Source organism: Parasteatoda tepidariorum, chromosome 3 (genome assembly GCF_982258835.1).
Source record: "Parasteatoda tepidariorum strain Cologne lab strain chromosome 3, Ptep-v5.0, whole genome shotgun sequence".
Lineage (NCBI taxonomy): Eukaryota > Metazoa > Arthropoda > Arachnida > Araneae > Theridiidae > Parasteatoda > Parasteatoda tepidariorum.
Genome location: NC_141757.1, coordinates 102,238,858 through 102,264,666, shown reverse-complemented (window position 1 = coordinate 102,264,666; position 25,809 = coordinate 102,238,858). Strand labels below are relative to the sequence as shown.

The 25,809-nt window shown below is 30.5% G+C and overlaps 2 protein-coding genes across 2 annotated transcripts; both read right to left on the bottom strand.

Moving 5' to 3' along the window:
- Window positions 1-309: 309 nt before the first annotated feature.
- LOC107454642 (uncharacterized) lies at window positions 310-9,932 on the bottom strand. The gene is made up of 5 exons (XM_016071889.4): window positions 9,375-9,932; window positions 7,445-7,565; window positions 4,462-4,601; window positions 1,719-1,866; window positions 310-620 (listed from the first exon to the last, which is right to left on the bottom strand). The coding sequence occupies exons 1-5, from the start codon at window positions 9,529-9,531 to the stop codon at window positions 386-388; spliced, it is 801 nt and encodes a 266-aa protein (XP_015927375.2). The 5' UTR covers window positions 9,532-9,932; the 3' UTR covers window positions 310-385.
- Window positions 9,933-12,288: 2,356 nt separating this feature from the next.
- Window positions 12,289-22,025, bottom strand: LOC107454639 (uncharacterized). Its single transcript, XM_016071887.4, has 5 exons — window positions 21,892-22,025; window positions 20,088-20,208; window positions 17,669-17,808; window positions 14,154-14,301; window positions 12,289-12,576 (listed from the first exon to the last, which is right to left on the bottom strand). Exons 1-5 carry the CDS (start codon window positions 21,926-21,928, stop codon window positions 12,336-12,338), a joined length of 687 nt encoding a protein of 228 aa, XP_015927373.1. The 5' UTR covers window positions 21,929-22,025; the 3' UTR covers window positions 12,289-12,335.
- Window positions 22,026-25,809: the final 3,784 nt, after the last annotated feature.

The following is a 25,809-nucleotide window of genomic DNA, read 5'->3' as shown; positions in this document are numbered from 1 at the left end:
TTTATCTGATATGGCGCATATAAAATAATTAAATCATTAAATATGTGCAATAATTTACTTTTTGATCAAAAAGAGCTGCAAGCGATCAATCATCACTTATATTATTTTTAAAATATGCGAAAAATTGAGTCGTTAAATTTACGACAATGGCTAACGCGTAACCAATCAGAAAATTCCATTTCGTTTCTCACTCATCCTGCTCGAATGGTTTGTCGTACAATGTTCTAATGTCAACAGTGACCTTTCTCGTGATTTGAGCTTAGCTTTCGGTCTGATGGTTTAGGAGTCTATAAAGGACACACACATTCATCCACAGATATTCATTTTTATGTATATAGATTAATACAATTACAGTTTTATTTCATATGTGCTATATCGTTTTCTGTTAGAACTTTGTGTCTTCCATGTGCAAAAGATTAGCAAATTCTTCTTCTGTGGTTTCTGGGTCATAACGAAAATTTAAACTTTGCATCAGCCTCGTGACGTCGTCGTCATCGGTGAAACAAATGCTGTCCCATGGTCCTGCTTCTCTAATAAAATGCAAACATAATTCTCGAGCTGCCTCTCCACATTCCTTAGAAATCTGTTCAGCAATACAGCTTGACATTTCAATAGTATAGCTATGTAATGTACAATATACAATACAGTATTATGCATTTATACAATATAGTACACAATAAATACCATATAGTTTTATATTTTCTTTTTAAGAAATTGATGTAATAAAACAAATTATAAAATAATTTTTTTTGCAACTTAATTACTTTGTTTTGATCAATCGATAATTTAGAAAATAATCTTTATAGTAATAGAAGGGAAATTTGCTTGTTTATTTCTGTAGAAATATTTAACTTGGTCAATACAAGTAATGAAAGCAAATGCGAAAATTGAAGCTAAAATTGGAAAAACATAATGAACTAAAATAATAATTCGAAAAGCTATTTTTTTCCATAAAGGAGAAAACAGTTTAAATTTTTTTTATTCAGAACAAAAACGAAAGATTTGCGATGAGACGAAAAGACGTTGGTGGAACGATTGATGATGATTTTTGATTGATTTATTTTGAAAGTGATGCAACCTACCTCTTTTGTTTGAAAGACGCGAGAAAATTTTTCTGTGGTGATAGATTCTTATAACAAAACTGTTTTTTTTTGCTTCAAGTCTGGCAAAAATAAAATTACCTTCTTCTATTTTTTTAGCCATTCTAATTTTTATTCTGTATGTTGCAGCCAGGAAATGCTGGAAACTTCCTTTGTGATCACGTACGGAGTTCTCTCAGATATTTCTGTGTTCTAGCTAGTCAGAAAGTGGTCGAAATTTCAATTGCAAGATTGCGTCTGTCCTTGCATTACAGACAGGAAAGGGAGTTAACAGACAGGAAAGGGAGTTAATCTTCAGTAAGAAATAAGACATTAGTCACGTTGTATACATTTAAGCTGGAACTGTTTAATTAACTGTAAGACAGGTTGGCGAAAAAGTTTTGTCACAAGTAAGTGGCGTATGTGATTTACATCCAGTATTTATACACTCACATGATGGAGATTCGTTTTATAATAAAAATAAAATACGAGATTTATAAAAAAATATTTTTATTAACAATCTACCGTTAATAAATGTTATCGAAAAGTGCCACCATTGGTTCCAAACACTGAATAAGCTGCCGATTCAAAATTTGGATTAGTAAATAAAGATAAATTATGATGGCACAAAATACTTACTAGCACTTTTGTTTATTTCGATCACTGCCATCAAAGTTCAAATAAGCTGGATCTATGTAACTTCGTATCTTCTTGAAACACTCGGCAGTGAAATTCTTCGGTAAATTGTTTATAACGTTTTGATAGCAATTGCCATATTTTACAACTCCTTAAAAGAAGAAAAAATTGCAATTTCTTTTAAAGACTCATAACAAAATTGTAAGTAATTTTAGAATATTTTCTCAATAAACACAACTTTTTTTTGTTAAAAAATATTGTCAGCTTGTATTGAAAACGGAGATAGTGGTCAATACTCTCAGGCTATGTGAAAGCAGCAGTACTAAATAAGTAGAACTCAAAGTAGAACTTTACCTCGAAGTGGAACTTTAATTTTAATTTAGATATACTATCTTTCTTGAATATCTATAAATAGTTCGCAATTTTTAAAAATTTTTATGATTCCACAGAATGCAGCATTGGAGTTAGTTTTCAAGTATCAAAATATTAAATTACAAGCGTTTGATTTCTACAAAGCTGTGGATTTTCTTAGAAATGACGTTTTACGCCTATATCACAGTTAGCATTGTTAACTAAAAATGGAATATACTCAATTTATACTTTTTGTAAATAAAGTAGGAATTTCAAGGTTTCACTATTTTCCAAACTCCTCACCATTATCATGGGAATGGTTATCATGGTCATAAAGGCATCATTAATTTTCTCTCAGGCACTGACATTTAAAAAATGAATTATTATTGATTAGTTAATATTGAAAATATAAATTAATACAAAGATTATAATGTTAATATATTACGATTATAATAATATTCTCTCGTTTCTGAACGTCGAGCTTTTGCCCTGTTTGTGGCTTTGATCCAATTACAACCTACCTTCTATTTTATAAACAGTAAAGCGTAGATTATCCGGACCAATCGGGATCAGATCAGATCCGGAAAATCTGGATAATTTACAAATTTTGAAAAAGAACAGTTACGAGAAAGTTTTCAAATAACTTCCCTTCAAACTTTCTTAAGGCTTAGGATTGGCAATTGTTATAATGTCTATTATAGCATATTATACACGTTGTGTTTAAAAATTCTAATTTTTAAAATTTATATAGAAGCTGACCCCACCCACATTGAAACTTAGCAGAAGGAACGTGAGCTCTTTTTAAGGTTACCGAGAAGTCCATATTTAGGTATTCTGAAAAAAAAAAAAAAACATTTTCTCATTTTTGTTTTGTTTTTTACAAGAATGGAAGGTCGGAATACGATCCGTAGTTGGACAGTTTGGTAAATCGGCGCTCGGATAATCGATGTTTCACTGTATTTGATTCCGTGCGTTTCGTTCTTTTATTCAAGGATGTAAAGTCGTTAGTTGAAATATTTTACTCCGACTAAAACTCTGAAGTTTTCTTAGAGCTAAATTCTTACCTTGATTTATATTCAATAAGACTTTTTAAAAACTTCTTAGGAAAGTATTAATATTATTAGTAAATCAGTGTTCTATACAAATGATATATATTTTTCCTTTTATAAACGGCATCATATTCTACATATTGTGGCAACCTCCTATATTTCGAGAAACAGGAATCTTGCATGAATTCATAACTAAAAATATCGTCTACACTATTTAAAAAGCATATTTGAGGTTACCCCTTCGAACCATTATAATTAAGTCCTGGTACGTGAAAATCTGATAATTAGATCAAAAGTTATTATGGTAATTCGTGTTTCTGGCACACTGTGCATAAGCATCGTATTTTAAGATTATTCTTTGGCGAATATTCAAGAAATAGGAAACAATTACTTATGATTTCGTAAATTCATCTGAGTATCTATTTAATTAGTTTTTCTGTTTAGATAAATAAATTTGGTTTTACTATTTAGGAATCAAACGATAACCTATTAATATTTTTCTAAATAGTTAATAGATTTTTCTTAATAGATTTTCCTCTGAATATATTTTTTACCAATCAAATGCAGGCTCAAAAACGTTTAAGTAGGGCGAATTAAGTTTGTGATCTCTTATAATTTAAATAATCGTCGTAATACTCATTTGAGTAATTTTTTTCCATTTAATTATTAATACTCGCCTTACTCACATTTATAAGATCATCTTCCTAGAAAAATTATAAGATCGCATTTTTCTTTACTTTTTATTTTAATTTATAAGACCCATCATTTAATCAATCTTCTTTGAATCGAGCAAATTTTTCTAACACTGACTCCTGCAAATATTTCTTCAACTCCGACTCCACAGCCCTGATTTTGTTCTAGTCGTGGTGTTTGAATTGCGCATAATTTTTTCACACAATTATTTACAGATTCTAATTATGTGACTTCAACACTAATGTACTAAGTGCACAAATATAAACTTTGGTCATGAAACACTTTGTAACATTTTAGGAAATTGTCTTCTTAGACAAAACTGTTGTTCCAATCATAGGGAAAAATTAGATATTTCTGAGGACAAAAATAGAATTGAATGATATTATACTTAGTTTCTCCTGGTCTCATTGAGCAGTGGCCCATTGACAAAAATTCCCTTAAACACCCATATGTTTCGATCGAAAATCTTCGGAACATTCCTTTTTAGTAATCAACTAAATTGAACCAGACAGAGAACTTTGGGAGTTGGAATCATCTTTCGGGTGTAGTCATGGCTTTTCGGCACACGTTTCATTACTAATATTTGGCGTTTAAATACTCCGAAAAGTGTTTAAAAAATATTGTTTGTTAACATACAAATTACAAGTTTTTACCTTTGTACCAAGTAGAATTGCTGTCACAAAATGTATTGACTGCATTTTGAAATTTTTTAACAGTTCTCACACTATAGATTGTAGTATTTGAACAGGCATACTTATAATTGATTAGACATTCCAACATGGAGTTTAGCGCTCTGGAAATATAAATAAGTACAGTTGATGAAATTGAAAATAATAAATTTGATTGATAATTTTAAAGTTAAAGGGAATAGAGGGTTTCACTAACAAAAATTTCAGTGCTTTTTTTAAATATATGGTGTAATCATATATGGTTAATCTAATTCAGAGCAATCTGACACCAAGTGTAACAAAATACTCAAACAATTCCGAAATTACACCAAAAATACTGAAACGTATTCGCTGAAAGTAAAAAAAACAACATACATATTTTCTAAATTGGAACTGTTTCCAAACTCAAGTAATTTGTTTTAAGTTATTTATTCAAAGATTTGTTTTTGAAACTGTTTTTCTGAATACAATTTTTTTTTATTTTGTGAATAACGTTTCTCGTTTTGTACTAAGCTTATTTAGTTAAAAATTAGTATCTGATTTGAGTGCAGCATGTTGCTTAAATTCATACTAAAACTTGAGTATTGTAAATATTTTTCATTTTTTGGTCAAAAAAATTTTTTTTTGTAAAAATCCCATCAATTGAGCTTTTTTTTTGAAATTTAAAAGTGTGTTTTTTTTTTCAAATTCTTTGCACTTGTATGGTTTTTAAAAAGAGTATGTGTGGCTGTCTATTAAAAGTAGTTTCAAGTTATTTACGTGATTTTTATGATTTTTAATACGCTTGCAAGACGCCATATTATCTTTCTTTTCTTCGAATGTTAGCTCGAAAGAAAATTAAATTAAAAAAGTTCTTTGCATTATTTCACAAAAGAGTTTGCATCAAAACGGTCAAATAGTTTGTGAGAATAAAATTCAAGGAATAAATGTTTTATTTCATTATTCACAAACTATTTCACCAATTTTATTAAAATTTTGTTTCTTGTAATTTGAAAATACTCAGATTAAATTGCTGTAAATGTCCTGTGCCATGCAGTTCCAAATATTTTCAACTATACTTAATCAAAGTCGACAAAAATCATAATTTTTTTTAAAAGAAAGCTTAAAAAATCGAATTTATTTGATTTAAATCTGACTTTCTTAAAAAATTTAGTCAGAATTTTTCATTTTTTTTTACATTTATGAACCAAAACATCAGATAAAATGTATTAATAATACTTTATGCCATTTAAAAACAATATTTCAGCTGAAACAGTTAAAATTTTTTAGTAAAATAGTGAAAATTATTAGTTAATTATTAAAAAATAATCATGGAATATATAAAATAATAGCTTAATTTTTCAAGCTCAAATGAATGTAAAAGATTGGAAGACTATTTCTCAATTAGATATCTAATGAAAAGTAAATTAGTTTAGATTAAAAACAAAACTGAAGAAAATGTTTTAAATTACTCTGGTTGATATTCTTAAACTACATATTTAATAAATTTTAAAAGCACCAAAATTAAATAAACATGCAACTAAATGGGTATAATTATAAATTTTTTTTGAGAGCAAAATATTTTGCATACAATTAATGGAAAATTATAACTTAAAAGCTTCATGACACTCTTACGTCCACGTTTCACGCTTGGTCTTCTTTTTGATTCCTCCCAGTTTATTTTGAAATATAATTTATATGCAAATACTTTCCATTATTTCTTAATAAGAAACCTTTTTATGAAATAAGACTTTAAATAAAATCACACCCTAATAATGAACTTTTTTAATTAAATTGTATAAATTTTTTTTTTACTGAAACAATAACTAAAAAAAATCTTTTCATTTAAATCAATGCGTTTTTTAATGAAATAATTAAAGGAATATGCATGTTAATATTCCCTTATTTCTTAGTAAAAACCCTCGAATTTCATTGCAATCAAACTTTATAAAAATTTATTATAACTATCTAAATATCTAATAATATCTAGAAATCTATAAACTTTATAATAACTGTATTGTACAAGAAATACTTTATACTTAAAAGTTTAAAAAAAAATCAGATAGCTCAAACTGATAGCTTTTTGAAAATTCACAGTTGATCAACGATTATTTTTAAAAATCACAGTGATTTTTTTTTCATCTCAGTTTTAATCATGATTTAAATCAAGTGATATAGATTAATCCAACCCTGTTTTTAAATAAAATAATGAAAAATTGTAAGCAAATATTACAAATTATTTATTATACCAAATTATATTACTTTTAGATAACAAATTTTTACCGATAAATTACCAAAAATTATCGATAAGTTCTGATTTTTTTTGATTAATTGATTTTGGTAATTGGTACTATGAAGACAAGTTTGCTGTCGACCGGAGTGTGTAGGGGTCAGAGAACTGCCCTTGCATCAGAAGGGTTCTGGGTTTGAATCCCGGGCAAGACACGGATGTCCTTTCAATCTCTACACTACCTGTCTTTGCTGTGGGAGCAACGTTGGCCTACCTAATAGGATTCCCTTGGAAAAGTGACAAACAAATCTGTTCTATTGACACCTTAATGACGAGTGTCAATCGAGTGGGTATTGGAAAAAAGCCATCCAATCAGATGGAACTGAAAACTGCAGTTCATAGGATTTGGTGATAAACTCCTCCTAACGTCTCATAGAATCTATGCCAAGAATTCGAGCTGTATTACGGACTAAAGGTGGTCCAACAGTCTTTGTGTTTAACGCCGTTGATTGTAATTTAAAATAATAATAATAGTAATAATGAAGGTTGTGATGCAAATTGATATCTTTCCTGAAGTATCTTACGAGCATTTTGGCAACATCTCATAGAATCTATGGCAAAAATTCGAGCAGTATTACGGGCTAAAGGTGGTTCAACAGGCTTTGTGTTTAATGCCGTTGAGTTGAATTTGAACTAATAATAATGATAATAATAATGAAGGTTGTGATGCAAATTGATATCTTTCCTGAAGAATCTTACGAGCATTTTGGTACCATTTCCTCAGCGGTTTTTGGAAATGCGAATGTTTCTCCATCCTTTGAATATCGGCACTGCCTATAGTGACTTATCTGGCATATGTCTCTTCCTTGGGTAAAGCATACTGAAATAGAATGAAACAAATCAGATTAAAACTGTGCTATGCATTGATAACAGATTTTGAAATGCTATAAAAATATCAGAAAAACAATAGAAATAGAAAAAAAATCTTATGAATTTGTAATTTAAAAAAAATTGAGTTGGTACTTGATGATATATTTTTATCATTATCTTTTGTTTGTGTCGTCTCGAAATTGAGAATACCTTCATGATGCAAATGGCAGAATCGTTAACTCAATTATTTGTCATTTAATTGTTTTTGTTTTATAGACGGCGTTGGATAGGTCACTCATTTTTGGTTTCCCTGTTTAACTATCAATGCTCAACGTCGTAGCTTTGCAGTTTTGAATCTAGCCCAGAAGACAAGGGAACTCCTGTATTAATCATTAGGAAAAACTAACCTTCGAAAAGGCTTTTGAATAGAACTTACTCGAATTTGCCTTATACGGACAGGAAAGTCACGAAAACTTCTCACGGTTACTCTGATGGCAATAATTTTGAGATCCACTCATGCATTGTGAATAATTTATGTTAACATTTGTTGTGGTCGGTGCGGGTCAGATGCATTACTCAGACCGACGAGCTGTCACCGGGATTTGACCACGAGTCGTTTCATTGGAAATCAACCACACTAAGTAACATTGGTTCATAAGTAAAAAAAAAATGTGATTATCGACTATTATACCTCATTTTAAAGCTTCTTAATTGCAAATTATTTCCTTGATTTGGATTGCCTACTCTCTAATTTTTCTAATCACTGATTCATTAACACGCCTCTTCTCTAATATACTTAAATATTAATTTATTAATAGACCTATTCTCTTATTCAGTTAATCATTGATTCACTAAAACTCCTCTTCTCTTGCAACTTTAATATTAATAAACTAATAGGCTGATTTTCTTAATCAAATAACCACTAGTTCACTAATACGCCTATTCTATAAATTACTCAGTAATCACTGATTCTCTAATCACTGATTCACTAACACGCCTCTTCTCTAATATACCTAAATATTAATTTATTAATAGACCTATTCTCTTATTCAGTTAATCATTGATTCACTAAAACTCCTCTTCTCTTGCAACTTTAATATTAATAAACTAAAAGGCTGATTTTCTTAATCAAATAACCACTAGTTCACTAATACGCCTATTCTATAAATTACTCATTCTTGATCCCCTTAAATACTGATGCACTGATAGGCCAATTCAACTATTCGCCTAATCACTAGTTTATTAATATGTAAGTCTACTATACTCACTTCGCTTGAATATAGAGTGACTAATAGGCCTATTCTCTTATTCGTCTAATCACTGATTCATTAATATGCCTTTTCTCTAATTTCCCTCATACCTGATTCATTAATACGCCTATCTTTTAATACACTGATAGTCATATGGGTTGTTTAGCTTCTTTTCTTTTATTCATTAGTTAACATAATAATCATTCATCTTAACTGTTATAAAAGTTACTTATTTTTTAGTAAATAGATAAATATTTATTAAAAACTGTATTTCTTTAAATAAGTTTATTTTGTTTGCAATAAAGCAAACAAAAATGCCACAAATAAGTATTATTTTTTTTTGTCGAATTAAAGAGTTTTATTAAAAAATATTTATTAAAAACTGTATTTCTTTAAATAAGTTTATTTTGTTTGCTATAAAACAAGCAAAAGTGCCATAAATAAGTTTTTTTTTGTCGAATTAAAGAGTTAGTATTTTTTAAGCTACATATTTGCAAATAAAAATATTTTTTCCAGTTATTTTTTAAAAGTATGGACTTAAAAAGACAAAATATAAAAAATTATCTTACCAACATGCAGCATTAATAGAAAGACGCTGAAGTACCACATTTTTAGCTTTAGATATCCAAGTCGTTCTTGTAAAATATTCACAAATGAAATGACTGATACGCGCATTAAACCATCATACAGTAGACCACCACACATTAGACAAACAAATATATACATAGAGACTTCAAGGTGAAAATTAAGCACGTAAAGGAAAATATTAAACAATTGCGTATTTATATTAGTAAAAAGTATTTAAAAAAATATTTATTTGTACATCAAATTTTCCTGAAACTGAATCGGTTTAGGATGTTGATTTGCTTGTCATTTATTGATACAGTACTGGTAAAAATATTTTGATTCTTATTTCTGTTATAATATAGTTAATATATAATAGTTAAAAATTTTTTGGGGGGAGGATTATCTTTCGGTAAGTTTTTAAATTTTGTGCAAAGTCTTTTTTTGTTTTTACTTTATATGGCTACTCTTTTTTGAAATATGGTTGGAAACACAATAGAAATACAATAGTTAGAAACATATTATTCTGTAAAATTATTATTTTAAAGATATTTACTTGCCTATCACATTACTTTTCCTTATACGATATCGAAATCATTATTGGCTTACTGTGTTGATTTACCAGAAGTTTATTTATACAGCAGTAGCAAAAAAAATTAAAAGTTACATTTTTATTTCCTTTTCCGTCACTATAAAACTGTAAATAATTGTAAAAAGTACTTATAAATATTAAGTGTTCACGCTAAATAATAATAATAATTTAACCAAAAAGCATACTTTTAAAAATAATTTCGTAGATTAGGAATAAGTATCTATATAATGAGTGATTGAATAGTTTATTGGATAATTTTTCTGCAAAGTTTCTTTAGTTAAATTACGCTACCTTATAATTAAATTGTTATTCAATTCTGCGTCTTTACTTTGATTTATCGAAATAAATTTAAATAAAAAATTCAAATTAAAAATCATATCCCTTTTTTAAAATATCATATTTAGTTATGCCTTTCAGTTTTCGCTATTCATTAAACAACCATGAAGCGGTAAAAAGTATTACATTTACATTATGTACTTTACTTTATTACTATAAGAGTTGTTTTTTTTGCAATTGCATAGGAACACCACCATCAGATCGAAAATTAAATCTAATTTCACCTTTTTAATCTAGAGAGAATTATGTGACCACAGCCTCGTTATTTATCAAGTAGCTAATTAGTATTTTTGAACATTTATGCTTCATCTTTTGCTTTGAAATGTGTTCTGCTGTTCCCAATTCCTAAATTTTTTATTTAAAGGTTTGTAATTTTAATAAGTTTCAATTATTATTGTAATATTACTTCGGAAATATAATTTGCTTTTCATTTTTAACATAAAATTAACAAAATTATTATATTTTCATTGCTATATTTAATTATTTAAACGTACTATATTATTTTTTCTATTTTTGCTCGCTATATTTAAGACGCCATTTTTTTGGGGGTTAATTTTAGTGTATTTCAAAATTTCAACTATGAATTCAATTTACCTGCGCATAAACACCCCTAAATGAAAACCGCCAAATGTTGAAACAAATTTTATCGAAATACTAATTTTGGTCACGAGACCTTGGATGCTGGCCCACTGTGCAATCCAATAATTAAAATGAAACGAAAAGTACTAAAGCATAATTTCTAGTTAATTAATAACTTTAGAAATTGAGTTTCTAAAGTAGCGCGGAGAAAGTACTTGTATAATAACTTTTAAATTAAAAGAGGTCCCCCAATGCTAAACACTTTACCTGTCTAAAAGTTTAAAACCAAAATGCTGGAAACAGAAAAAATAAATTTTTTAAAACATTAATCAAAAAGTCATTGTTTTTGTTTACTTTCTTTACTAAAGACTAGTATTGTGAAATATTAAGAACAAATTAATATAATACGTTATTTATACTCCTTCTCGCCTTGCATCATTATCATTACACATTATTTATGCATATGAAATTCATAAATAATGGATTACAATATTTTATGCTCTAAAAATTACCCCGGGGAGCAAATTTTTAATTGCATTTATAAAGATTTTTGACACTGCCTATTTTGGGTGAGAGGATTTCAAATCAGAAATTAGTTTTGTCTTAAAGCTACAGATTTCTCAAATGACATTTTGAGTCTATTTTTTGACGAAATGTACAAGTTTAAAAACGTTATATACAATAGGGGGTCTCAAAAAAGTCTTAAAAAAAACTCCTAGGAGAGTTGGGACACATTATCCTGATTAAAATTATACAGATGTTCATTCTCGGAAGCATGCAGTTTTGAGAGGTTAGAGGCGTTTTCTTATTATGACATTTCAGATGCATAAAATGAAAGAAGCATTAAGTGAAAGAGTTCATAATATGGAAGCACCCATAGTGGCGTATGACTACATTTCAGTGCATGGGCTCCTGTGCAATTTTAATAATGAATAATGTGCCCTAACTCTCCTAGAAGTTTGTTGCAACATTTATACTATCCGTTATTACATAGAACGTTTTGAAACCAATAAATTTCGTGAAAATTAGATTGAAAATGCCATTAATAAAAAAACAGTTGCTTGAGCTTGGAAAGAAAAACCGAGAGCATATTTGATATCAGTGATACAAAAGTATCTAAGATCTATTAAAAAATCTCATGCAACTGAAAAAATGATAGTTCTCCAGTGTTATCTATTATGTTTCAGGCAAAATTGTTCAATTATGAGCATAATTTTTATTAAAAAATTTGCGATATGTGTAACATTTTTTAATTCTTGCGATTAGTGCTTTACTGATCTTACTTTATTAGTGACTGCTTAAGTAAATGCATTTATTATCATTGTTAGTTTTTTTTATTTTTAAAAAAAGATACAACTTATAAAAACGTCGCTAAAAGAAACTTTTTTCAAATCTTTTTTATTTTTTCTTTGAAAATGTACAGTGTTTGCAATTATGTGCTGCTTTTATGATAGTAACTTCAATCCATTTCACTCCTTATTTCGCTTTGCAACAGAGCAGCAAATTCTTCTTCTGAAGTTTCTGGATCAAAAGTGAAATTCAAATCTTTCATCAACTTAAAGGCCTCTTTCTGGTAATCTATACAAACAACATTCCATGGTCCAATTTCTCGTATCAGATGCAGTGCTAATTCTTTAGAGGCTTTTCCGCAATCCTTGGATAGCTTTTCAGCTAAGCAACTTGCAACTTCGATAGTGTTACTAAAATACAAGTAAATTGGGCATAACAATTGCTTTTACAAATTAAGAAATAGACATTTGACTTACATAACGATTTGTAACTATTAGAATTAAGTTTTGTAACCAGTCTCCAGTTGCATGGTGACGAAAAAAAAAGAAGAACAAGCTAATAAGTAGATATCAACATATGTATTTTTACATATGTCTATAACATCAACTCTGAAAACATGTCTACATTGTTAGGGGTTTTGAAGTATTTTATCTTACACTGTAAAAAATTCTGGATAAAATTACAGTAAGCATTAGTAGCACACTGAGTGAATCCATTTTTACCATAAAAAGTAAAAATCTGACATATCGTAATTTCTACAATAATAGTATTTGCTATAAAATCACTGAATCACTGTAATTAAAAAATATGACTTTAAAAATTGCGAATGGAATTTTAGGGTAAATTCTTCCCGACGATTTGTGTCAATAAAATGGATCAAGTGGTTGCAAGAAGCATATTATTATCCATCTATTTCTGTAGAAGACGACCGGCGGCTGAGTAGTAGCGTTTCACGCTCCCGTGCCACAGGTCCTGGGTTCGACCCTCGAGCTGGGCAGGGTTGACTCAACCGTTCATCCCTTCAGTGGGTTGATAAGTGAGTGCCAAGCATGCTTAGACCGCCTACCCGGAACATCTGCTGCTGCACCCCAGAGCCCAAGGTCAAGAAAACTGAGATGGGCACAGTAGGCCTTGGCCCTCAAGGGGCTGTCGCGCCACTGAGTTTAGTAGTATTTTTGTAGAAACAAATGGTGTTTTGTTCTGACGATAATTTATTGTTATTTAAATAAACTTATTGTAAAATTTAAAAAATAAAATGGTTTCTAAAATAAGAACATTCAATTTCGATTTTCTCCTTATAGATTACTATTCTTCAATGATAGATATAGAATAACCACCTGAACTCAGCTAACAATGAACGTGTTAACCGATTAGATAAAGAAAATTTAAAAATAAAGGAAATAGGTAAAGATAAATGAATTTTTTTAATGCCAGCCTTAATGATAGTCGTTATTCAGGCAGAAAATATTAGTTGATCACTCTTTCTGGGGCGCCATATTAGGTGGACCAACGTTGCTCCCGCAATAAGGACAGACAGAGAATAAAAGAACATTCATGCTTTGTCTGAGATTCGAACTCAGGACCTTTCTGATGTGGGGTCAGCATCAGATTGTGTTTTTATTAAAAAATAAAAAAAAGTAATTTTTAATTATATCTTCTAACTGTTTTAAACCGAAAAAATTAAAGAAAGAAGTCTAAAAGATTTAGTTTTTTGAAATGAAAAGTTAAGGATTTTATTTATATTTTTTGATCTCGTATTTTACAAAAAAAATGTAAAAAATAAATTTTTTTTTAAAAAAAATTAATTTTTTAATAAAAATCATGTAAATAAAAAATATGTAAATAAAAGTAAAAGTGAAAATAAACGTAATTAAAAATTTCAGTGAATTTTATTTTAAATTTTTGTTAAATAAAAAAAAATTACAGTAATTTTTTAAAAATGATGGTATAATACATTTTTATTACATCATAAAAATATAATACTTACTAGCATCTATTAAGTTCTGGATGATTATTAGGATCATTTAAATATGCCAGCTTCGTGCCCATTTCTATTTTATTTCGGCAATTCTCAGTGAAATCCCTTGGTAACCTTGATTGAAAAATTTCGAAACAGTTTCCGTAGTGTACCACTCCTAAGAACGAAGGTACGTTTCATTTTTTTAAAAAAATTTTTACTCAAGCAAAACACTCATATCAAAACCATATAAAGTAACTTAGAGAATAAGTTTTGTGTTTTCAATTCATAAATATATTGATTTTAATTCCATAGTAGAATTAAGTTTTCAAATTTGGCACAGTACAGCCAAATTCAGCTTTTAGCCCACAAAATGTATATCGATCTGCTGTCGAAATTTTATTATCATTAAAAATGTTGCTGAATTCGAAATTATTTTATGCCACTCAATTTAATAACAATAAATTAATATATAATTGCGTTATATGGAAGGTTATATGCCTCCCTTAATACATATTTTTGTAAAATCTTGTAAGAAATATAGCGAAAAAAGTGTACATAATGCTGGTCAAAAATTAATAACTAAGAGAGAAACAATTGAAATGTTTTTGAAATATAGAGAATCACTTTGGGAGAAGTCGGGGTGTCAAACGTCACAGCCAGATAAATTACCGAATGAAATTTAAAAAGAAATTGTTTTTCACATTTTCTTAAAGTTCTTCTGCAATCAAACAAGTTTAAAATCATCTTCTTGTTTAATAATACGGCGAGATATGAAAGTGTTTCCTTTTTTCTAGCTTTGATAATAGTTTAAGAACCGTAATTTGTATTTGGTTTAACTTAGTTTTTGCAAAAGAGTGAAGATTACGTAATAACCTGAACGTTCTAAGACCTAAATGCTGAAATTTAATTACATGTAGCTTTCTAGCCCCACCCGATTAGGGTATACTAGGACATTAAACTCGGTACCGGATAGTCTTGTAGCGAGGAGAGGTCCGGCAATGGCCGATTAACGTGCTAGGCCATTGTCCGTGCTTTTAGCTCTATTAAAATTACATAAAAACAAATGGAGAATGGCAAAAGCTTACAAATGATTTTAATCAATTAGGAAAATAATGTAAGCCTCTGGAATAACTTTTCAGTCTAATATTTAGAGATGTACTTGGTACTTGGAACCAAGTTGAATCTTTTACCTGACAGGTCAAGGGTACCCGGTTGTTGCTGTTTTTATTTTATTTTGTAACTGTCATTGAATAGCCGACCAATTTTTTTGGGCCTACGACTACTGATGTTCAACTCCTACTAACTACGACTACTAATATTCAACTTTGTTGTTGTCGTATACCTCTTGTCAATACTGACAAGCCTAAGCGGGGAGATGGCGCTTCTTCTTGTTATTCTAGTGGCGCCATCTATGGCTATGAGTTTGACTTCTGCCATACACATGCGCCACAGCCCGTTTTAGACGGAGGGCACATTAACACACCATCCACCCATTCGCAGATCGTAATTTTGACCTGAACCAGAGCACGATCAATCTCCGATCCAGTGCCCCAGAGGTGATGATTTGTTAAAGGAAATCATATGACTTTGTGATCCCGACAGATATAGCGTGCTCCAGTTTCATACTCGGGGAGTCTTCGCCGGTGGGGTGCGAACTCACGACCTCTTGTCCATTGGCCCAACGCACTACCAACCACGCTATCCCGGCTATAGGTTACCCGATAAAATTTGGATTTATTACCTGTGTGGGAAGTATATTATTTATGTAAAATAATATAAAAATGGTAATATTTTATTCGAACAAGTTTTTTTTCTTCACGATATATATTTCTGAGGAATTTTTTTGCGTTCTAAAGTGCATAAAAACATATTTTTATTTTTAGAGATTTTTAAACAGTATTTAAGAAAATGTTTAGAAAAGCAAACTTGTATGACTAATTGGATGTAGAATGCTTTACGTAAAAGTTTGCTGTAAAGAGGAGACATTTGCAAATATAGTAAACTTTATAATTCATTAATTTTTCATTTGATTTGCTTAAATTTGCTATAGCATTTATTAATGTAGGCATCTGTTAAACGTAAGATATTTTAAAACTATTTTAATATAACTGTTTGGTTTATTAAATCAAACAGTTTGTGCATTAAATTAAAATATTTTAACCATCAGAGTATCGCTTTTATTTATCGGATAACTATAAATGTGATTGACGTGCAATGAGATCTGCGTCAATACTTTTTAAATTTTTTTTCTTATAACTGGATGTTGAATAGAAGATTCTAATAGCGGTTTTGCTGTTACTGACGATTTCACCTCCATTTCCAAGTAATTTTGAACCCCCAAAAGATAAAGTAACTTTTGATCAAGCAATTTGGGCAAATTTGCTTTTATGAAACATTTTCTCTGCAAAACTAACGCGTATTTCTGTTACACAGATAATAAAAACTCGAAACCATCTATGATTAACCAAACGGTAAAAGAACTTGAAACCAGACTGGCTGGAAATTGAATTTATTGAGCTAATGAGTTAGAAACAAGCTTTCTAGTTTAGTTTAAGAATACTGAAAAATACTGAAAATTTAGTTTAAAAATACTGATGGCTCATTTTATTCATACATGCTTCTTTTCAATCTAAGCAAAAAAATAAAATAAATTATACTCAATGTGTTTCAAAATTAGTTTTTTTTTGTCAAGTTTATATGACTTGAAGAAAACAAAACATAACTATTTGCGAATATCATAAAAATAACTACTTTCATAAAAATTATTTATCGATTTTCGTTAGCGAACATATTTCTCTTTTCCGAAAATGTCCACATCATCCTGAATTAAGATTCTGCATAAAAGCAAGACCTGTCAAGCCTAAACCATTTCAGCCTGATTATTTGGAACAGCACTTCCAAGACTGGCAGTTGTGAGCCAGAAATATCTTTTAGCTTAAGGCTCTACAATATCGTGATTAACGGTATTATTGTGGAAATATAGTTCTCTTCACGGCGCACATGCCGCCTTCACTTCCCAGACAAGAGATATCCATCTATCTGAAGCTGGATGGGCCATCGCCACTGGGGATCGAGCCCCAGTTCTTCACAGTGACAGTTCAGTATCTAAATTTCTGCGCCATCACGGAAACAGATAAAATATTTTGATTTCCAAGATTTAAATAATGATAAAATATGATATAAATTAATAAATGATGAAATATTTTATTTTTATGTACAGTTTTAAGGTTACTGTATGAATGGTGGTTGTGACTAACATAAATGAGTATTACGCGGCACTGGATAACCGGTAAAGTTGCCCTGATCCAGGTACCAAGTTCTGACAGTAGAAATTGAGTAATGGTGCACAGTGCCGGGTAGTGGAGTTATTTTACCAGATCCGGATGATAACTGGGTAGTAAAAATCTGGTCGAGAACCGGATAATTTCCGGATACTCAGTACATCACTACTAATAATTGTAAATTTAAATTGTTTATAGTAACATTAATTTATTAAGGTTCATTTATTTTTAAAAATATAAAACTATATTTTTCAATATTACCTTTAAACCATACTGAGTCATTATTACAAAATGTTCTGGCAGCTTTCAATACAGATGACGTTAATTCCATAGTTGGCATTTCTGGCGAAGGGCATTTTTCTTGATAATTAACTAAACATTCAGCAAAAGGTATGTAATTTCTAAAGTAGAATAGAAGTAGGTTAATAACTTATGGGGAGGAGTTAATGGTATTGAAAATAATAAGGGAACATATTTTGAAACAACAATGATAAGGAATGTAAAAAAGGTAACCATATATTATGTGTATATGGATGGTGTACCGTATTCACCAACTTTAACATATTGTAGTGCATCTACCACTAAAAAAATATAATTCCAATTCACTAGTATATAAGACATTCTAACTCGGTTCTATGTTGGGGTACCTGTCCATAGATGATGGTTGACATTCTCAATAGCAACACTTCCCACATTGGTGACCCGGACGTTAAATGAACATGCCTACCTTGACAGAAACTCCCATTTCGATATTAACACGCCTATCTTGACAGTAATGACCACTTCCATCTGAAAACGCCTATTTCGATGGTTGGTCCACATTAAACAGTTGACTTGCTGCTTGTGACTGCGACATTATCCACCTCTTTGCGCGGTTGGTACTCAGTCTCGATCACGCACAACGTACAGCGTATACACTTGACTGCTAAAGGCAACACAGGAGCTCCCACGACCGTGAATAGCACTCAGAAAATACAGTGATCTTAATACAGCTCTCCCGGTTTCTCACAAAACAGCAACGAATCAATTAGTGGTATCCGTTCATCGAATTCTATCACAGATATAATTCTGGTGGGGAGTACTGTAGTGTATCTATAACTACAAAAATATGATTCAAATTCAGTAGTATATAAGATGTGTTAACTCGATTCTATGGTGGGTTACCTTTTGATAAATGAACGTTGACATTATCGATAACACTCTCCCCTCAATATGTATATTTTTTAAATTCTTATCAAAAAGGAAGCGAAAAATCACTAAAGTCATGGGCCACAAATTAATATTTAAAAGAGAAAAAAATAATGAAACTTAAACAAAACTTGTTTGATTGCCGATGTGAACCGAGATAAGTTGAAAGGCAATCGTTAGAGCTTCAGCAATCAATCTTCAAGCTTCAGCAGGAAATCGATCTAGTTTTAGTGTTCTTCATTACACTTTCTTTATGATTGATTTCGATAACATTTTTGTTTTATCCTGTATTAAATAATGATTTGTAAGCTCTAAAGTACACGAAGAAGAGTGTTGTCCCTTGGAAAAATTTAGATTAATTACATTATTATTTAGATGTTATTCAGATTTTACAATTTATACTTATATTTTATACTTTATATTCCATTGTTTAAATTTTAGATTTATAGATTTTATTTTCGAATTAAATTGATTAAAAAAATTGTTAAGCAATTAAAAAATAAAAATTTTCTAGCACATGAATTCAAACCAACGCAGCTGATAGCATCTTCTGTTACATGCATATACTTACATATACTGAATGCGAGCTTCTTCCACTGCTTGGTGTATATAAGGTCTAAAGTACTGTTAGGCTATCACGAGATGATTTTCGTACTCACTGACAGCAAAATTACTGAGAACGGCTGATAATTAGTATAATATTTCACAAAGAGAAAAAAAAGTTGGTAAAATTATCACACTGCATGGTAAAGACATTTCTGGTAAACCCACCCCCATAATTCTGGTGTTAAAACCAAAGTATACGAATTTTAAACCATTCATTTGGTAATTTTTCCGTTTATATGGTAAAAATTCATCGAAAATTCTGATTTTAAAAATTCAGTTTTACGACATAAATAAAAAATGCAAAACTAAAAAATTAATTTTACCGAATAAATGGTTCTTTTGCCATGCTCTGAGGTATCATGATAAAATTACCAAATTTTTCTTTCACGTTTACCAAGTGTTATCACATATTATAAAACCATATTTTATTGATAATTTTACCAAAATCATTACTAAAGTATTTAGGTGAAAACTACCGAGCTTTTCGGCGTTCCAATAGTTCCAAAAACACGCTAAATTGTACCATTTTTTGGTAGTTCTGACCGCAATTTTTTCAGTTCATCTTACTTTTTTTTAAAATAATTTTTACAATATTAATTAAGGGTGGTCGTTACAGAACACCCTTTATGGCTCTTTAAATCTATTCGAAAAGTTCAGTAGAAGAAGGTACCAAAAGATATTCTGTGTTCAATGATACGAAAGATGGGGTTTAAAAGCATGTTTTATTCAGCTGTATGTTTTCCTTAAGATTATTAAATATGGCGATAGGAAAATATGTTTTGTTTAGCATCTTATGTTTTTTAAAGGTGATACTCTGAATGCTCAAAAATATCACCGAGAACCTTTTTTCACGAAGCCTTTGAAATGATAGTTATGGTTTACTTACAAGCAAAGCCTCTCCAGAGTTTTGGCTGTTTTCGGAAACATCAACTTTTGATCCTGTTTTGGCAGCTGACATACATCTCTGACAGATGAGTCACATATATTTTCCCCATTTCCAAACCACACTAAAAAAACGAAAATGGATTGTGATAATAAACGCCATTTGCTAAATACACGATTATTCGAAATTATCAATCTTACTTTGACACGCAATAAATCGAAATAAAAAGTCTCCCAAGATTTACGGAAGTTTTGGGTTTTGCCTCCATTTATTTAATAAAATGGTATCCACGAAAGAAAAGAAGACAGCAGAAAAGCTGTATTAGATAGTACTCACGAAAGAAAAGAAGACAGTAGAACTACAAGACACTTTTTAAAAATGGAGCACTACAATAAAAAGGAGAATGCATTTTAATTGAGATGGTCTACCCATATGAATCTATAACGTCGTAGAACCTTTTTATTTTATTTTATTTCAAAGTTTCATGTATATACCAACTAGCTCACAACCATTTGAGAAAAATATTGAGCTTCGTTTCAGATAAATTCAGATATATTTGTGAACAATGGTCAGTGAAAAGCTCGACTAAAGAGTGGGTATGTGTCAGCAGAACTGTGGAAACCATTTGCCATGCATATACCTACACTGAAACTATATTTATTATAGTCTAAGATTGATTTATAATTATGCTGGGTGTTTTATGAATCTGAAATTTTTTTTAAAATTTAAAATATAAATTTTTCATCTAAATTATTTCTTGCGCAAATATTGGTATAAAAAAGCAGATTGGTAAAGAAACGGATTGAAGCAAACATCTCTACTTGATTCTGTAGGGATGATGTTCCATGTAGACTACCATGCTATAAACTTTATAAGTGAATAAAAAGTCGGAACTTTAATTAAAAACTCCTATCTTTTATCAAAATTATTCCTTGTGTAAGTTTTGGCTTAACTTGCATTAAAAAAACTAACAAGAAAGATAATGCGAGAGATAATAATAAAATCATTTTCGTTGTTTGCTCTTTCGGAAACAAGGAAGTGATTTTTCGAATAATCTTTGAACCGGTTCTTCAGGGTTTTAGGACAAATACTTGCAGCTTTATTTGTCGAAGTTTGATATGATTTCCCTATAAAAAATCACAGCTGAATTTGTAAACATTCGCCGACCGAATCGTGTAGTGGTCACGGAGCTGGCCTCACATTAGAAGGACCCTGGGTTCGAATCTCGGACAAGGCATGGAAGTTATTTCATTCTGTACTATCTGTCCTTACTGTGGAAGCAACGTTGGCCCACCTAATATAGTGTACCAACAAATCTGCCCTACTGACATCGTAATGACGAGTGGGCATCGGAAAAAGAATAACCTAAAAATAATCTAAATATCTTAGAGCACTATGCTGGTCAGTTTGGAGCGATCATTTCAATATTTTAATGCCAAATGATTGGTGTTGCCATCTATCAGTCACAAAACTACTCTCAAATTGAATTAAATTGTGTAAAAAAGCACGTATAAGTAATAAAACTTATTTATCTCATATTTTCTTATTAGTATTGCACGTAAAAGTTGAAAATATAGTTTTGAATAATTTGTACATGCACGAACAATTTACTTCAGTGTTTGGTGTCCTTAAAAACTTTCTGTATTGAGTATAGAGTTCAATTCTTACTTTGGCTTTGACGTTGAAGCTTTTGAGTTATAAAAACTTACTGCGCTAATGTTTATTACAAAGCAAATTTTTTCAGAGAAATGGTAACTGTGAAAAAATGATGCATTTCTTAATTTTAGCACAAAATATAAATACTTACCAGCGCATAACAAGAGAAAAGTAGTTAGAAACCACATACTAAGATATAAAAGTAATATCTTTAAATGCAACGTGCATAGAGCAAAATGATTTGGCTGATAAATTTCGTAAGCAATTTAACACACAAGTTGAAATTGTTACAATTTTTCAAGGTCAGAACAATGAGCAGGAAACTGCGATTCATCTGTCACAGTCTATGACAACTCTGTTCCGTTTTTGTCTTCATTTTTTCTGACAAAAGTATAGCTCCACACAAAACTATTCTTTTTTCAATCAATCATATTATTTCTTTGTATACGCAAGATATGTGAAATAATAATAGCCATTAAGTTCGAACAATATAGTCCCTGAACTAAAATTTCAAAACGCACTGTCAGTATCTAGAGTGTAGCAGAGAAAAATGTAACCGACAAATATTTTCATTTCAACAACTTCTTTTTTCTACTGCTGCAGAAAAAAAATGAAAAAATGGAGCTTTTTATCCGTTCTGCCGTTTAGCCAAAGATATTATTATTTTTGTTCACATGATGTCCGAAAGTACACTGTAAACATTTTTACTATATCTTAACCCCATAAACGGAAGCAATTGCTTAACACTAAAATGGTGTTCCACTACACCGATCATCACACCAACCATGATCCATGAGCCTGTTGCACTCCACATGCACGCCAATTGGATGCCAAACAGCGCGAATGTATATCAATATATATACTTTATAAAGGGTGCAATTAAACTTAATATACTTCATGAAGGGAGCAATTAAATTTAATATACTTTAAAGGGTGCAATAATTGAGAATGCTAGCACCAAACTACTGATCATTAACACCATTCACGAATTATTTTCACGATTGGAAATACCCAGGTTAGGATATCGTCAGTGGACTGTTTATAATCGAACACGATCTACAGAACCAAAGTTTGCCATTACAAGATGCATTACTTGTGTACTAAGATTGGTTATATTTGAAGTTTAAATATCTGGCAATTGTATTAAATAATTTTGTAATGACTTTGTATCCACCCTCTTCAGTTTTGTTAAGTTATCTAAATTCGTATTCATAATCTCTTTGTACTATGTGTTGTTTTGATTAACAAACTAATTTTATTTTTAGAACTATACTCCGTTACAAGTTAAAAAAACATTGCGATAGAGGATTTAAGTATTTAAGTAATACTCCGCAACTGCATATAGTTCCGTTTTATTTCGTTATCACTTTTAAAACATTATAAATGCTTTTAAAAGTTAAACACGTAAGACAGAAATTTAATTCGTGTCCTCTCTTACAATATATATCATAGAATTAATAAAAAAGGTTATAGCTTCGTAGTCCTACTGGAATCCAAGATTCGGCAGCATATTTTGGTAAACAAGAAGAACGTTCGTTATTGAAAAAGAAACAACTATATGACGTTGTAAGAGCATTGGATTTGATCTGATCACTAAAAATGGCACGTCTTAGCATGACATGCTCTAAACAAATCAAATGCGAGATAAATAATTTTTGCTTTTGTTTCTCTGTAGAAAAAAATCGTCTGCAAAGAAACAATATTTATTATTATTTCATCAGTTTATTTAAATGCGAACAGGAAGAAGTGTATTTGTTACGATTTTTAAATAAACTTTTTATTAATTCTTATTTCGTGTTAATCGATTTTTGCTGTTAATCAGAAAGCTAGCAAACAGGAGGCTGTACAACATCGTTTGAAGTGTAGGCGATGCGCTGGGAGTTTGGCATCCGTTTGGCTTGCACTTAGATGCAAACAGGCTTTCTCTTAAGGCAGTGTTTCTTAACCTTTTTGATACAATGGACCCCTTTTAAAAATTTTTAAGAAGTCACGGACCACCCCTCTGAGTAAAAAAATTGCAAAAAACATCAATTTTCAGTATTTAATTTATTTTAGCATTTAATTTTATTATTTCAATAGTATACAAAATATTTAAAATTAAAATTTTTAGTCTGAAGGTTGTTGCTGCTTTTCCTTAATTAATAAATTGAATAGAGGGATGGTTTTCGACAAAGCAACGAGCATAACATGTTTAACATTCAATCGATAACGATGTTATGTTTTTATTGTCACAACTGTGGAAAGTCCGGCTTCGTTAAGATACACTGTAGCTAACGGAATTATAGCTGAAATAACTCGCTTTACAAGCAATGGGTAGGCTTCTTTCACAGAAGACCAGAACTCTCCGAGTGTTTTTGAATCGAAATCCATTTTTAGCAAGGACTTTGTTCTAAGATCAATAAGCTCATCTTTGGCAAGGTTCATATCATTGATACAGTCAATATCACAAAGAAAAGGATGACGAATCTACAACTCATCTTTTATTTTTATCTCATCTAAATTAAAATATTTTTTCAATGAAACTTGAAGTACTTTCAGGTGTTCACAGATTTCATTTTTTAAGTTATTCAGTAACAAATTATCTTGCCAAGATCCATTTTCAGAAAGCACTTCGTCCAACATTTAAAAGTTTGCATAGTATCTCATTTTGAATTCTATTTTTTTCAAAGTGGCATCTTCAATTAGAATGCTTGTAATTTCTCAGTTGCATCCATAATGGTGATATCGGCTCCTTGAATTAAAAGACTTATATTGTTCATGTGGTTAAAATTATCTGCCAGGTAAGCCAATCTATAGGTAAAATCTTTTTTGTTTAAATATTCGAAGAATGAGTTATCTTTTTCTTCTAGAACAAGTGATAATTCGATATTCAACATGAAAAATTATTTCAAGACCTGTCCTCGTAACAGCCAGAGCAATTCCGTGTAGTACAGAAGTACCTCATGTTCTGGGTCCATTTCTTGACACAGCGTTTTAAAGAGACGATGATTAAGAGCTCTATGTCTAATAAAATTTACAGTTTTAATAACTTTTGATAATGCTTCTTTCAAGCTGGTTGGAAGAGTTTTTGTAGCCAGTGCATGCTTATGTAAAAAAACAATGAGTAACAAGAACATTAGGAGACTTTTTTTTACCAACAGGGCAAAGCCAGATTTATTGCCAAGCATCACAGGTGCTCCATCTGTACGAAGTGAATGAAGTTTTTCTTTCCTGTCGAAGTCTTGTTTGGTAAAGAAAACATTTAACATTGCTAAAACATCAACTGCCTTTGTAGTTTGCAAAAGAGACTCACAAAATAAAAATTCTTCTTTGATAGTATCAAGAGACACGTAACGAACAAAAACAAGAAGTTGACTATAATTCGAGATATCTGTAGTTTCATCCAGTTGCATACTAAAGGGAAGTGGCGATACTTTCAATTAATCGATGATCTTTTTCAAGATATTGCAAGAAATTTCAACTATTCTTGAATGTGTCACATCATTTGAAAATGGAATTGCCTCAAGTTTTTTTTCTCTGTTCCAATCTACAAACTAATTCAACCATCTCCAGCGCACATGGCTTAATTAACGTCTTTCCAATAGTATGCGGTTTCTTGCTTTTAGCAATATGATATGCAATTTTGAGAGATGCTTCAACCAGAGGTTTTTGTGGAATACCAAATCCAAGTTTGTCTAATGTTCCAGATTTCAAAAACTGGGCTTTCTTCTTAGTAAAAAATTCTAGATCTAGTAACCTGAACAAGGTGTCAAATGTGCATAGCTTGATAGGGGATAATAAAAATAGTACAGCGGACGTCATCAGGGGGTTGCCCCTGATGGTGCAAACTGAAAGCCGGTTAGTGGAGGATGTTAAAAATATGACAGGGATATTAGAGGGCTGTGTGCAGTCCGTACTGAATTTGGGGTATCACCTAGTTTCAAATATGTATGTATTTTCACCTTTTAGAAAGAAAAAAAGATCAATGTTATTTAAATATTATTGATCCAAACGTTTTAAAAATTAGGAGCAGTCGGTGGATCCCCAAAATATGACCCATGGACCCCTAAGGGGTCCATGAACCACAGGT